The following is a 13,182-nucleotide window of genomic DNA, read 5'->3' as shown; positions in this document are numbered from 1 at the left end:
GGCTCAGGGGGCACAGCCAGGGCTCAGGGGGCACAGCCAGGGCTCAGTGCTGCAGCTCTCTCACTCTCAGTGTTGGTTACACAATGCTGCTATCACTGACACTGGCTCAAATATTTGGACACATCAGCCCTTGCCTAACTCAGAAGGGCCAAAAAAGGAGCACAAAGCTGTCCCCATGCCGGTGTCACAGTCAACTTTGCTTTGCAAGAACCCCAGGAGAAGCCTTCACCACTGTGCACGCAGGGAAAATTCATCAGGAAAACAGAATTAAGACTAAGCTCCATTTTAACTGTGCAGGCTGACCTGAACTTTCAAAATACAACAGATGGCAGCTTAAAGCTTCCCTTATTCTCCTCTCTCAGTTTCCCAGTTGGTGACAAAATAAAACTACAAGCAATTTAAAGTTTGGCATCTCAAGTTTGGAACTCCAGCTCCCACCAATGGCCTGGCCCTTAACTGTGACCTGGATGTGCTTCTCTGGAGAACATGGCCAACCCCAGAGTAACAGAGCTCAGAGTATTTCAGTTACCTCTGAACTCACGAAACAATGACCCAACCAGAAGAAAACCAGAAGATCACTAAAATCACACCACTGACTTGTGCCAGTGCCACACCCTCCTGCCATCCAGTGTCACACGGTGGTGCCTCCTGGCAGGTTCCCAGGTGGAGTCAGAGGGAAAAGGGACAGCCTTGGCAGCTCTGCTGGGACACAGTTCTGCCCAGCACATAGAGCAGATTTAGTGGAGGGCAATTCACTCCACTACACAAAAACCCTGGAGAACAAGCAGAACTCCTGCCTGTCCCCAGGCAAACAGCTCTGGAAAAACACATTTTCAAACCACTGACAAGAAGCACAAATCCCAGATCACACTTAGCTACTCACTTCCTTGAGCTTGGTTTCTGGGCATTCAGATTGCAGAGTGAGTGTTGCTCCTTCGATGTTCCTGGGCATGGGAGTTGACCCAGGATTTATTGTTAGATGAATCTGATCTGGAGAAATAATGTGTTGCACATAACCCTGGGACATTCCTTCATGATCTGCTATTAAGTGAAATCCTTCTTCGTGACCCTCTGGTAAAAAAGGCAAGTGATCACCACACTGTCCTTCATCCTCCTCCTCCTCCAGCACGCTGTGGTCCTGCTCGATGAGCACAGTTGTCCTGTCATAGACCGTCCCGGAGGAGGAGGACACCAGCCCGTTTTTGTCAGCAAACCTCATCATATTGTCATCCTGGGCCAGGTCGTCCTCCTCCACCTCATAGTAGATGACGTTGCCCTCGGGGCTGTTCTCGCCCATGGCTCCGCGCCTCTCTCCGCGCTACCGGGAGTTCCGGCCACAACGGCTCATCTGCAACGCAAGGACGGGCGGGGGGTCAGGCGGCTCCGCCGGCCCGGACCCGGCTCCGCTCGCGGGCGCAGCCCCGGGGCGGGCGGTGGCGGCGGGGCCGGGTCGGCCTGAGCGCCGCGGGCCCGCCCCAAGCGCGGCGCTGCCCCCGCCAGGCCCGGCCGCGCGCAGAGCCGCTCCCGTGCCCCGCCTGGGCCCCTGCGCCCCGGTCGATTCGGTTCCCCTCGGTTCCCCCCCGCTCACCGGGCGCCGGCGGCCGCTCCCTCCCCGCCCCAGCGGCACCATGATCGCGCCGCTCACTTCCGCTTCCGGCCGCGCACCGCCCACCGGGAGCGCCGCGCCCGCCGCAGGGGCTCATGGGAAGGTGGCGGGCACGGCCCGGCGCCACCTGGGAGCGGGAGCGGAGTCACGGCCCACAACGCGAAACGGCTCCAGAGCGTTTTATTTAAATAGCCAGGGCTTAAAAATCCCGAGTTTTCAAACAAGTTAAATAAAATACAGTGTAAATATCAGCTTTTATATTTTTTGCTTGTCTACATACAGCTTATTTAGAAATTTTATATACTTTACAGCATAATCAGGTGTCAAAGAGCCTGACCTGTGCCTTCAAAAGCAACAGATTGTATAAAATACTGTGATATCCAAAAAAAACAAAAAGCCGGTATAATGTACAAAAAATATTTTTACAGTAATTCGATATCTAAAAATCCAGATTGGCTGCCTCTGGAATTCACGGTGAATTGTCTTCTCTCTCGAGGAACTGGCGGATGAACTGCTGGGCTTTCCTCTTCTCCGCTATGTCAGGGCTGGGATGTCCGGGGGGAGGGCGCAGTAACAGGCCCCCAAACACACTGGCTGCAGGGCAAAGCCACACAGAGGCACAGTGAGAGCAGCAGGACATCAGTGGCCGTCCCACCACCCTCAGGGTCCAGTGCCTGGGCTGCGGCAAAGCTCACGGGCCCCCACACCTCTGGGTCACTGCCCCGCTTTTCCAGGTCTCTGGTTTTTTCTATGGACTATTAGAAGCTTCAGGGCAGTGTAGACCATGACTGCACTCAGGTGGGAAATGTTCTATCACCCTTCTGAACAGAGGGGTTATTGTGATTGCCTTACCAAGAATATTCACATCCAGGTGGTTTTTCCCCGAATTTTTCAGTAGTTCTCGCAGAAATGCCATCAGATATTCAAATACATTTTTATGGCACACTGGCAGGCTGGAGATAATCTGAGGAGGGAAAAACCCAACATTTATATTGCAGACACGGCGATGGCTTCCAGCTTTACCTACTCCCAACACCCCCCTCTGCAAGTGCCAACAGCTCTTCATAACCCAGTTCCAGATCCTTTCTATGACCAGATGACTGAGTTACTGAGAGCAAAACCCTGTGAGTGCTGCGACAGAGGCCAGTTTGCCTCCCCTCCCTCTGGAATCTGAGCCAGTCCCACAGGGAAGCTGGCCATACCTGGCTGCTCAGCCAGTAGCTGCTGGCACTCTCCAGGCAGGTGCTGTAGAACCTGGAGCAGATGACTGGCTCAGGTAGGCTCTCCAGGAACAGCAGCAGGGCTTCTGCCACTGAGTGGTTGCTGCCCACTGATCCAAACATGGTTAAGGAAGAGGCAAGCACAGCAGGATCTAGGCCGGTCCTATTTTTGCTGAAATATGAACCTTTGCTTAGGTCTCCCCAGCCTCCTCCTGCTGCTCACAGCTCTGGGTTAATGCCCTGGACTCCACATGGGGAGCTGCTGCTGTTGGACCCTTGTGAAACTCATCAGCATCACAAGGACCCAGCGGAGGCTTTTGGAGCCACAGAACTGCAGAGCATTTAAAAACCTCTCTCAGCTTTGACCCCTGCAGCACAGTGAGCCCGCCTGGGCAGCACCCAGAAGGATACGGAAGGTATCGTGCATCCCCTTGTCCAAACAGTCTCGGATCTGCTCAAACTCGGACCTGAGGCCTGGCTGCTGAAACAGGTCCTCCTGCAAAGACAACCCTTGGTCAGTCCAAGGAAAATAGAAGGGTTTTGGGTAAATAGAGCATCCTTATAATCTGCCTGAAAAACCTCTCCAAATTGGTGGTTACCACACAAGTCTCACCAAGAGCAGCTCTAGTAAGGCTGTGGCACTGCAGTGAGGGCAGTGCAGGAGGACTCTGCTGATGCCTGCACAGGCACCAGCACCAAACAGTGCAACGCAGGGCACCAGGATCACTTATCTCCAAAGGCCTTTGGCCAAACACCCCCAGCTCACAGTGATTGCTGTTACCAGTATCTTCTTCAAAACTCAAAAAACCCAAGCAGCTCATTTTGTGTTTTCAGTACAAACACTGCCAACCTGTTGGGAAGCATTGCGATACAAGTGATCCACCATCATCCACAGCTCTTTTGGGATGTCCATAGGCTTTTCAGCTTGAGCAGGATCAGGATCATCACTCTTCTCTAGTGGCATCAGGGTCTGAGGGAAGGCATTGTGGGGAGGGGAGACAAACACACAGCTAGGCAAGTTCTTATTCAGCTCAGTAAAAAGACTTCACAAAGCTTATACCTGAGAATTGAAACTTGTTAATAACAATTAACAGGCCTCAGTTTTAATGGCTCTTGTGGGTTTGGAAGGGAATCTTGTCTTTAACTCACAAGTCTCCGAATGGATTCTGCTGACATGTCCTGGATCGGTTCCCTCATGTAACACAGAGTATGGATGGGAGACCCAAAGCAACTTGGCAAATAATTGCCTGTTACAGACAGAAAATAATCCTTCCCCCTGTTAAGATGCAAGACCAAGATATCTTCAAGTTTTTCCTCTCCAGAGTTTAAACAAGTAGCCGTTGATTTATTAACAAACACTTCCAGCTCAACTGTGATCTCAGCATCTGCCAGAAGATGATAAAAAACCCAGACTCAGTTACAACCAGTATTAAACCAACAGCCTGTCAACAAGCACAGCACTCTCAGAAGAGCAGAGAACTCATTAACATGAGGCAAACAAGGAGGAACTCACCTGAAAGCAGGAAGCCCTTGCTGGGATTAGCAATCAGCCACTCCTTGCAGTAGGTTTCCTCATCTGGTTTGCTGATGAATTCGAACTGGCAGGGCACTTGGCCATTGTGGATTGTAAACCTCTCTACCTGCAGCTGCATGTATTTAACATCCTCAAAATGGATCTAGAAACAAACGTCAGTCAACATCATCAGCATTTCACCTTGCCAAGCCCCAGCAGCAATTCTTGTCCCATGGTTTAATCATTAAGCAGCAAGATACCCAGATTAACCCTTTGCTCCCACATCCCATCTCTTCCAGGACTCCAGAGGATCACACTTGCTTACTCTGAATGCCAAAGTCCTTTGCATCAGTGGGCCCTTTAAAACAAATGCTCCCCTCAGATATGAAATTGAGAGTGAGACAGCTGTAGCCTCAAATGTATCCTGGGCTCATCTTTACAGTCCCTGACACACAAAGCACGTGCTGGTCTTTGACCTTCTCCAAATCCTTCAGATTTTACATTTTACGCTTCAAAGAACAAATCAGAGCAAGGGTCACAAACTCCCCTTTTACTTTCTCTCTCCCCACCTCAGGAGTGACACACCCTGCCTTTCAGCCTTGGGCTGTGATCGGAATTTACCAGCATCTAAACAGGAACAAAGATTCCTAGGGCTTGTAAACAGAGAGAAGCTGGAAGTCAAAACATTCTAGTTTTTGGAACCAGACCCCAGGCTCTAGAATCCATCTTCTGCTGCTGGGGTCTGGGGTTGCTCAGTCCCTTCAGGGAGTGCTGGCACATGGCCATGCCCCACCTCTCTGCGGGACAGCGTCACCGAGGGAATGTTGGCATTCTCCAGCTTGTCCAGGGAGCGGACTATTTCCTCAAAGGCTTTTCGATAGAGCTCCTCGTTCACAACCTTCACCTGAAAAGGACACACACCACACCAGCTGGCATCTGCTGTGCCTCTGCAGGACAGCTGGGACACAGCTGGAAACATGGGAAGTGATTTGATTCCAGCAGCACACAAGAGTATAAACCCCATGTAATGGGCAGAGCCACTCGGAGCAGTAATGCCCCAAGATCTTCTCAGGATCCAGCAGTAAAGGACCTTGCCATAACTAACAAGAGCCACTCAGTCAGTATCAGATCAGCCTTTTTCTAAGTCTCAGAAAAAAAAAAAGGTTTGACAACACACTCCTGTGTTCTCAAAGAACACCGACAGATATTCAGGCATTGTCCTGCTTAACTGGAGTATCAGTTACACAGCCCTTGCTCACCGTGACCAACAATCCCATCTCTGTATCTGATCCAGCCCATTGTTCTCTGGGGGTGCCATAAAAGCAGGAGAGGGAAATCAGCAGGAGAACCTCCCTCCCCACACAGAGGACAAGGTCAGCAGAGTTATTTCCTTCAGCACTCACCCCAATATCAAACACGGAGCTGACTGGCTTGTGGTCACTGAGCTTCAGAGCCATGTGGCTGCGATAGCTCAGCTGGGCAACGTTCTGCCCCTTCCAGAGGATCCGATCACACCACGCTGGAACACGACACTTCTCACTAGAACAGAGGGGAACAGCACAGTTTCCAGGCACAGTTCAGATGCAGTAACACTGCTCTCCCACAGACTCAGGGTTTCCTGCCATGGCCTGGAGCTCATTCTCTATCAGAGTGGTATTTTTAACAGTTTCTTTGAGTAGATATAAAAACTGATTGTCTACTATGAGGTATCTCTAGCTCATGCTTTACTTCCTTCTCCTTCAAAAGTGCAAAATACAATTAACATACACTGTACCTTGTGTCCCAGTCATCACAGCCAGCATCATACTTGTATGTTGGCTGGAAAGAGATCTCTCCCTCTGTGAAGCCTTCAAAGGCTGCATTTGCCTTCATTTGCCTCTTCAGCTATGAGAGAAGAAAAGACAGAAAGTTTCATTTTAGGTGAGCTCAAGCACAATTCCCACATGTGCTAAAAGGGAGGCCAAGGAGTCGAGCAGTTCGTACTGAGCACCCTCAGCACCATGTGCAGGTGAGACAGCAGTACCTGGTCATACTGGCAAAGCTCTGGGAATGCTTTCTCCTCTACCAGCTGCTTCACTTGTGCCACATCCAGTTCCTCCAGCCGATAGTTGAGGTCCCCCAGCCACAGGATGACACTGAGAGAGAACATACCCAGAATGTGCAGAGACCTGAGGCTCCCCCAGAGTAATGGGTGGCAGCTCCACCAGACACCAGGGGCTCTCCCCACCACAACCCCGGGGGTGCTGCAGCTGCTCTCACCAGAGACAACAAGAGTGAGCACTTCAAAGAGAAACTACATTTTCTACCGTTGCCATTTTTAATTACTGTTCTGCATGTTTGTCACTACCCCTCAATAACTGCTGCTGTTACCATTCCACAGTTGGAGAAATCAATGCTGATTACTGCCCCCTTCCCACTCCATGCTTGAGAATAAAACAAGGCCTGGGAGAGCATAAGGCAACAAGCAGCCTGTCAGAACCATGAGGGTGAGCACTCTCCAAGCCAGGTAAAGCATTTCTGGCCCTTCCAGCTGACATTCAGGTCACTGGGGACCCCTCCTCAACCCCAGCATGTTCCCAAGGTGCTCCCTTGCCACGTGCCATGGTTCCCCAAGCCAGATGGGAAGGAAGCATACTCGTGTTTGCCAATAGTGAGAGGGGGCAGATTTGGGTCCGACTGGCAGAACTGCATTCGAGAGCAGATGTCTTTGAAGTCCTGGTTCCTCCGCTCATATTCCTCCGTGTGAGCTGCCAGGTGGGAGTTCACAATGCACACGCTGGTGTTATGGAATTTAAACCTGATGGCAACACCACCTTTGTTACCCTGAAAGACAAAGACACTGGTCAGAAGCTTCTACACCGCACATGAATCCACAAATGAGTTACTGGCAGTGCACGAGCCAGAAGACTTTGAGACAGGCTGTTTAATTCCAGAGGAAGGAAAAGGCTGAAAATGCCAATCAGTGATTACTGCTTTGAGCATTGGCAAGCACGTGGCAATTCCCTCTCACAGTGCCCTGACTGGCACAGGGATGGGGTTATCTGCTTCTAAAGGCAGCCACAGCCCTCAGCTGGAGGTACAACCACGGCATCCAAGGAGAGGGGCTCTTCCAAATCTCACCCCCTCTTGTGCACAGTTGCCATTCTTACCATCCTCCCCATGATTCCAGTTCCCACAGTCTCAATTTCCACCTCAGAGATGTTCAAAGCAAGGTCTGCCTTCACGTACAGGAGGAGCATAATTCCCACCAGCCGCACGAGCTTCACCTGAAAAACAGACCCCGGTCCATTAAATGCTGAAATGGAAGAGGTTTGCTGAGAGAAGGCACATTGCTCCCCATAACATGGGGCACCAAGAAGAGTTCCAGGTTCATTCGATGCACCAGCTGGGCTCACAGCACAGCACAGCACAGCCCAGGAAGGGGCCAGGGAGCAATATCCCAGTACAGGAAGTTAAAGCCCAAAGCAGGAGTCTCAGCACAAGGATAAGCCCATGAAAGGAGCTTCCCTTCAACAACAGAGATAAGAGAGGAAGCAGATCTAAGGACAGGAGCCAAAACAAGCATTATTCCTCCCAAAATACCTTCACAACTCATTCCACCATGCATTGTGGAGACAGACATGGAAGCAGCTACGGAATTCCCTATTCTCCTCCCCCAAGACAGCAGGAGCTCCCTTTATGTGGGGAAGCCTGGCTCTGGTCCGTGTCCTGCCCCTGCCTCAGCACCTGCACAGCAACACCACCTATGGCACCTGCAGAGCCTGCAGACCATGAGCCTCGGGAAGACACAGCTATTGAAAATGAGAGAAAGCAAAGGGAAAAGAGGCCTAAGTGGAAAATGAGTCCACACTCAAACCTCCCCAAAAGCCACATTTACCTTTGCATATTTGGCATCTGGGTGAAGACTATCAGTTACAGCTTTAAACCATTCTTCTTCCTTCGGTGTGTCATTGAAAAAGAAGGCTTCTTTAGTCAGATCAAGCTCCTGGAAACTGTGTTAGAGGAAGGAACTCATGGATGCATGCACTTGTTTATAACTGTCCAGCCCTTTCCTCTGGGAAAGAACTAAATCAATTTACACTCAATTTATAACTGAAAACTCCAATTCAGTTATGCTGATTGTAGAGGAATGTTAAATGTAAAGCCTAATTACTGTCATATTACATCAAATAGCACTAAGGATTTTGTAACACTGAGAGGCCAAACCCTACCAGACCAACAGGCCTTTCTGGCTGTGCACACACCCGCCCTGGAGCTGAGCAATGCACCACAGCAGTGCCCACATCCTGTGGTGTCCTGGCAGAACTGCCCTCTGTGACAGACCCACCAGCACAGCCCAGCTTTGGGGGAATGGGCCAGGGACAGACACTCACCCCACGCAGTAAATGTCTGGGGGCTCAGCATCACAGCTCAGCCAGGGCTGGAGGCTCTCCGTGGGCGACTGACCGTTCACGTTGTATGTCCCGACAAAAACCCTGCAAAGACAGGGACTGAATCCCAGAGCCACAAACTGCAGAGCACAGGAAATACCACTGCTGTTAGCCAAGTACTCATGGGTACCTAGAACTAACACATTTCCAGGGGAAATTTAGAAAATGTGACAAAGTTTAAATCCCTAAAATGATTTAACAACAGCAGCATCTTTACAGACACATTTTACAGAAGGACACACATTGTATACACAGTATTAAAGAAAAAAATAAAAATAAGACTGGAGCTGTGCAGTAGCAGTTTGAAATGATAAATTCACAGAATGAGATGCATAAAACAATTTCAAACACAGTAATGTTTTGGTCCTATTTATATATTTTATCCAAGATCTTTCTTATGAGCTTATTGGAACAATTACATGGATAAGTACTGGACAGAAGTGGAGAGGGAGAAGGCTGAAGTGCACAGAGCTGATGCATTTCCAGACACTGTCTGAAATAAGCACAGAAAAAAGTGATTTCAAGAAGGCCATTTTCTCCACAAGAACCATGAGGCAAGCCTTGACAAAGACATGAATGAAATTCTGCTCTGCTAATGCGTAAATGAGGAAAGAAAACTATTCTGGAAAGTCTGGATCATCCTTTTGTACAGTTTCCTGTTTGCGGGGACACAGGATGAAATAACAGACAGGAGTTATTCTGACAGACTGTGCTAACTCACAACCCACAAAAATAAATCCTTCTCAGGAATGATCGTTACCTGTAGTTCTGGATGTGCGTGTAGGAATCCTCCATTTGTGCAAGCTGAGATTTAACAATGGTATCTCTTAGTCCAAACTTGGGTTCTGACATGATCGAGGCCTTGTTCGAAGCCATGAGGTGGGAAGGCCGGACTTGTTCAGTTCTTACTTCAGGCTTGAGTTTGTTTTGCCTGCAAATGAAAGCAAAACTGCAGATGAAGCCCAGGCTATCCACACACCCTAACTAACTTATTTCTGCCACTGAGACCTTGATTCACATTTTTCTGTCTGTTCACTAAAGACAGATAATGTTTGGGATAAGCCAAGAAGACTGAAATGAGCATTTCTTAGCAAGGTTCAGATCTCGAGAGGAAACCAGGTTAACTAACTGAAATAACAAATGGTTTTCACTATTCTGGTTCAGCCTGTCAATGCAGAGCAGGCCTTACTCACACTTGGATATTGATATAAAACCTGTACACTTTCCCTGCTTATTGTAGCAAGGAGATGGAAATCTCATTTCCTGGTGCCTCTGCTCAGCCCTTCTGACCTCAGCTGGAGAATGAAGAACTGTGTTTATTTAAAAAGCCTTCTGTGGAAAACTTCCAGCTCTGCCCAGAGTGGGTGGAGGTAGAGGTGGTTTGACTTTGTGTCTCCTGGCTCCGAAACTCCTTTTGCAACAACAATAATGCCACAGCTTGGGAGTTCCCACCAGCAAGTGGACAGCATAAATGTAAGGTCAGAACCTGCACACCAGTGCCAAGGACAGCACACAGACAGACTCTGGAGGATATGCAGCAGGGTCCACAAAGTCCTGGGAACTGGAAAATGAAACTGTAACTAAGAGTGTATCTATGAGACACAGTGGCCCTAAGCCAAAGTTCTGTGAATTCAAAACAAGCAATGCTAGCAGGTCCTGTCCCACTCAACAGCCAAAGTATGCCCAAGTAGGGGACTAGCAGGGCTGTCTCTGAGGGGCTGGGATGAATTTCCACTAATGTTTTGACAGCATGCTTATGCTGAACTTTTTTCTCTCTTAAATCTGCAGATTCTCATCTCAAAAACTTGCCAGCTTCTGCTCTAGACCCCCCTCCTCTGTGCACTGACCCACCAGGGCTGATGGAACTGGTAATGCAGCTACACAATTGCAACATGGGGGTGCAGAGCTGGCCCTGTACAGGAGGGAGGCACGGCTAAACTGGCACAGAAACGTGCCCCCACCATCACTCCTCACTCGACCTCACACCAAGAGCTGCTGTGCACAGCTCCCTTCAGCTGCACACCACGCCAGACCTCATACCTGGGAGAGCTCCTGTCGCTGTTGTTGTGGCTGCAGCTCTCACTGAATGCAGCCTTTTTTCCATTCTGTTTGATACCTTCAGAGCCAACCACTTCTGGAAAAAAAAACCCGCAAAGTTTCACTTTAAACACAAAGTGTTCTTCAGTTTATCAACACGATTATACAAACACTGCCAAAAATCTGTGGGCAGAATATAATTTAGATTTGTGTGGAAAAACAAAGAGCCCTGCAGTTTCTCATTCAGTTATCTGAGAGTTTTAGCTTACTTTGACCCAACTGTTCTGTGAGGATGCAGCTTCCCTTGCAGAGGAAGAACTCACAGAAGCCACAGAGAGCAGCAGAACTGCTGCCTGCTATGGGAGTGCTTGCTGCTGGCTCTCACTTACACAGCTAAGCCAAAGCAGAACTTAGCAGCACAAAATCCAGGGCTTTACCCTGAGAATCTGAAAAATTTATGTTAATAACAGATTTTTCCTTTCTGAAGCAAGACGGGAAGTACAAAGCAAGGAACAAAAACAAATAAACAAACAAACATCACAGTACCCTTTAAAGGCTTTCTACCTGTCTGCAAATACCCAGCAAGGCACAGGTGTCTCCCCCCTTGAGGCTGGGCAGTACAGTCACCCCACGGACCCACTGAACCTCAGCAGAAACATCTGCCTTAATGCAAACTGTACACTCCTGAAACAGTAACGGGGCTGCTACCACACAAATCTAACTCACCACAGCTGTGACATGAACCACATCACACTACCTGAGCAAAATTTGACCAGTCTTTCAGCGTTTTGTTTCAGTTACAACATTCTGCTCCTACAAGTGGCAAAACAACAAAGAGGATTCTAGGGGTGAGTCTCTGCATTTAAGATGCACAAACAGCAACCTTAAGATCATGCTCCTTAGCACACAAATCTACTGATGACGTAGAAATCGTTAAGATTGTCAGATTCTAGGCATTCAGCTGAGCTTCTCCTTCAAAGCACAACCCAGAAAAATTTAAGATGTTATTGCTGTCATAGAACATTCTGCAGGACAAAAGCGCAAACCAGAAACAGAACTTGCAGTACTTCACCCAGGCTCTCAGGACACAGACCAGCCAGCAAGCTGGCTCAAGCTCTCAGCCTGAAAAACCTCTCCTGCCCAAGAACCCTCTGAGAATAGACTGTGTAAGAGGATTTATCAGAGCCTGATGCAGAAGAGCACATGACTCCAGGCTCGCTGCAGATCACACAGCCCAAGTCACGCAGCACTGACCAGGAGCACACGGAGATGCCCTGGGGAGTGTGGGCCTGGGGAGCTGGGACACAGCGTTTTCTCCACGGGCCTTGAGCTCTCAGTCAGTGCTCCTTGGACCTCTGCAAGCTCTCCCCATAACGACCATGCAACATCCCTTGAGAGTGACAGGAACCAACCTGAACTTTCAACTCAGTGGACAATGGTTACTTTTGTGCCAGGAACAGAGCAGAATCCCAGGCCTTATTACCCACATGGGATGATGCCACTCACCAGCATGCAGAAGGCATTAGTGCAGAATGGAAAGACGTGTGAGCCTGCTGCTGACACAGCTGCTACATGATCCAAAGATCACAGTCACATATAACACCTTCCATTCCAACCTCATGGGTGGAAATCAGCTTTAGGTAGGATTCTTCTAAGAAAGAGATTAGCCCTGGAAAAGGGCTATTTCCTTTAAATAAATGTGTATCTAGCCACAGATTGCTGTAGCCAGAGGTATCTTCAGAGGGTAGCACTCTGAAGTGGAATAATGACCTTGTTCAATAATTGAACTGAGCACAGAAATGCAGAGCTATGTGCAGAGGTTACAGCAGGTCTCAGTTGGACAGGATTTGCAGTTAAATGAGATTTAAGCAGTAATAAAGGCGTTCCTGTTAAGAATGTGCAGTGACATTATAGTATACTGCTTTACAGCAAGAAAACGTATCATATCTCCTGGATAAGGCAGGATCCATGCTCAGTGTCCAAAGGGGAGAATTAAATTAGTCTTCATGCAGCGAGAAGTGCCCAGCCTAAACGAAGCAGCACACAGCAGACACATCAACACTCAGGTTTGGAATTCCGCACTGACTTCCAGGAATCGCTTTAGCTCGGAATCTTCTCACACGTGCACTCTGCAAAGTGGGAGACGGCCCCGGGCGCGGCGGGGCCGGCACAGCCCGTCCGCACCGGCGGGGCCGAGCCGGGCACAGGAACCGGGTCGCGAATCCGCCGGAGCCTCGGCGGCGGCTCCGCGCCCGCTGCGGAACCGCCCCGGGGGCAGCGGGAGCCGAGCCCGGCGCTGCCGAGCCCGGCGCTGCCCCTCCGCCTCCCGCCCCCGGCCCCGCCGCCCCGCCCGCCCCGGCGGGTCCCCGCTCACCT

The 13,182-nt window shown here is 49.6% G+C and overlaps 2 protein-coding genes across 4 annotated transcripts in view; both read right to left on the bottom strand.

Annotated features, from left to right (window-relative positions):
* Positions 1 to 1,678, bottom strand: part of MTF1 (metal regulatory transcription factor 1) — a 16,510-nt gene extending 14,832 nt beyond the window's left edge. Inside the window, exons 1-2 of the mRNA XM_027701243.1 lie at positions 1,589 to 1,678; positions 884 to 1,348 (exon numbers count right to left, since the gene is read on the bottom strand). Coding sequence (XP_027557044.1) covers positions 884 to 1,297 — 414 coding nt within the window. The 5' untranslated portion in view covers positions 1,298 to 1,348; positions 1,589 to 1,678. The remainder of the gene's footprint in view (positions 1 to 883; positions 1,349 to 1,588) is intronic.
* Positions 1,679 to 1,841: 163 nt separating this feature from the next.
* The window catches only part of INPP5B (inositol polyphosphate-5-phosphatase B), an 18,446-nt gene continuing 7,105 nt past the window's right edge, over positions 1,842 to 13,182 (bottom strand). Inside the window, exons 1-18 of one of the 3 annotated variants that reach the window (XM_027701330.1) lie at positions 11,564 to 11,636; positions 10,810 to 10,903; positions 9,530 to 9,700; positions 8,713 to 8,814; positions 8,217 to 8,331; positions 7,489 to 7,605; positions 6,975 to 7,162; positions 6,363 to 6,474; positions 6,114 to 6,223; positions 5,743 to 5,878; positions 5,133 to 5,243; positions 4,340 to 4,502; positions 3,976 to 4,211; positions 3,677 to 3,796; positions 3,238 to 3,322; positions 2,809 to 2,936; positions 2,459 to 2,570; positions 1,842 to 2,200 (exon numbers count right to left, since the gene is read on the bottom strand). In XM_027701330.1, the coding sequence (XP_027557131.1) occupies positions 2,076 to 2,200; positions 2,459 to 2,570; positions 2,809 to 2,936; positions 3,238 to 3,322; positions 3,677 to 3,796; positions 3,976 to 4,211; positions 4,340 to 4,502; positions 5,133 to 5,243; positions 5,743 to 5,878; positions 6,114 to 6,223; positions 6,363 to 6,474; positions 6,975 to 7,162; positions 7,489 to 7,605; positions 8,217 to 8,331; positions 8,713 to 8,814; positions 9,530 to 9,645 (2,076 nt within the window). In that variant the 5' untranslated portion in view covers positions 9,646 to 9,700; positions 10,810 to 10,903; positions 11,564 to 11,636 and the 3' untranslated portion in view covers positions 1,842 to 2,075. Of the gene's footprint in view, positions 2,201 to 2,458; positions 2,571 to 2,808; positions 2,937 to 3,237; positions 3,323 to 3,676; positions 3,797 to 3,975; positions 4,212 to 4,339; positions 4,503 to 5,132; positions 5,244 to 5,742; positions 5,879 to 6,113; positions 6,224 to 6,362; positions 6,475 to 6,974; positions 7,163 to 7,488; positions 7,606 to 8,216; positions 8,332 to 8,712; positions 8,815 to 9,529; positions 9,701 to 10,809; positions 10,906 to 11,563; positions 11,637 to 13,182 lie in introns of those variants that run through there. The other 2 variants (XM_027701328.1, XM_027701329.1) reach the window with 2 other exon arrangements.

This window comes from Neopelma chrysocephalum, unplaced genomic scaffold, assembly GCF_003984885.1.
Source record: "Neopelma chrysocephalum unplaced genomic scaffold, ASM398488v2 Primary Assembly neopelma1_155, whole genome shotgun sequence".
Lineage (NCBI taxonomy): Eukaryota > Metazoa > Chordata > Aves > Passeriformes > Pipridae > Neopelma > Neopelma chrysocephalum.
Note: the sequence above shows the minus strand (reverse complement) of the source record. Positions and strands in the feature narration are given on the sequence as shown.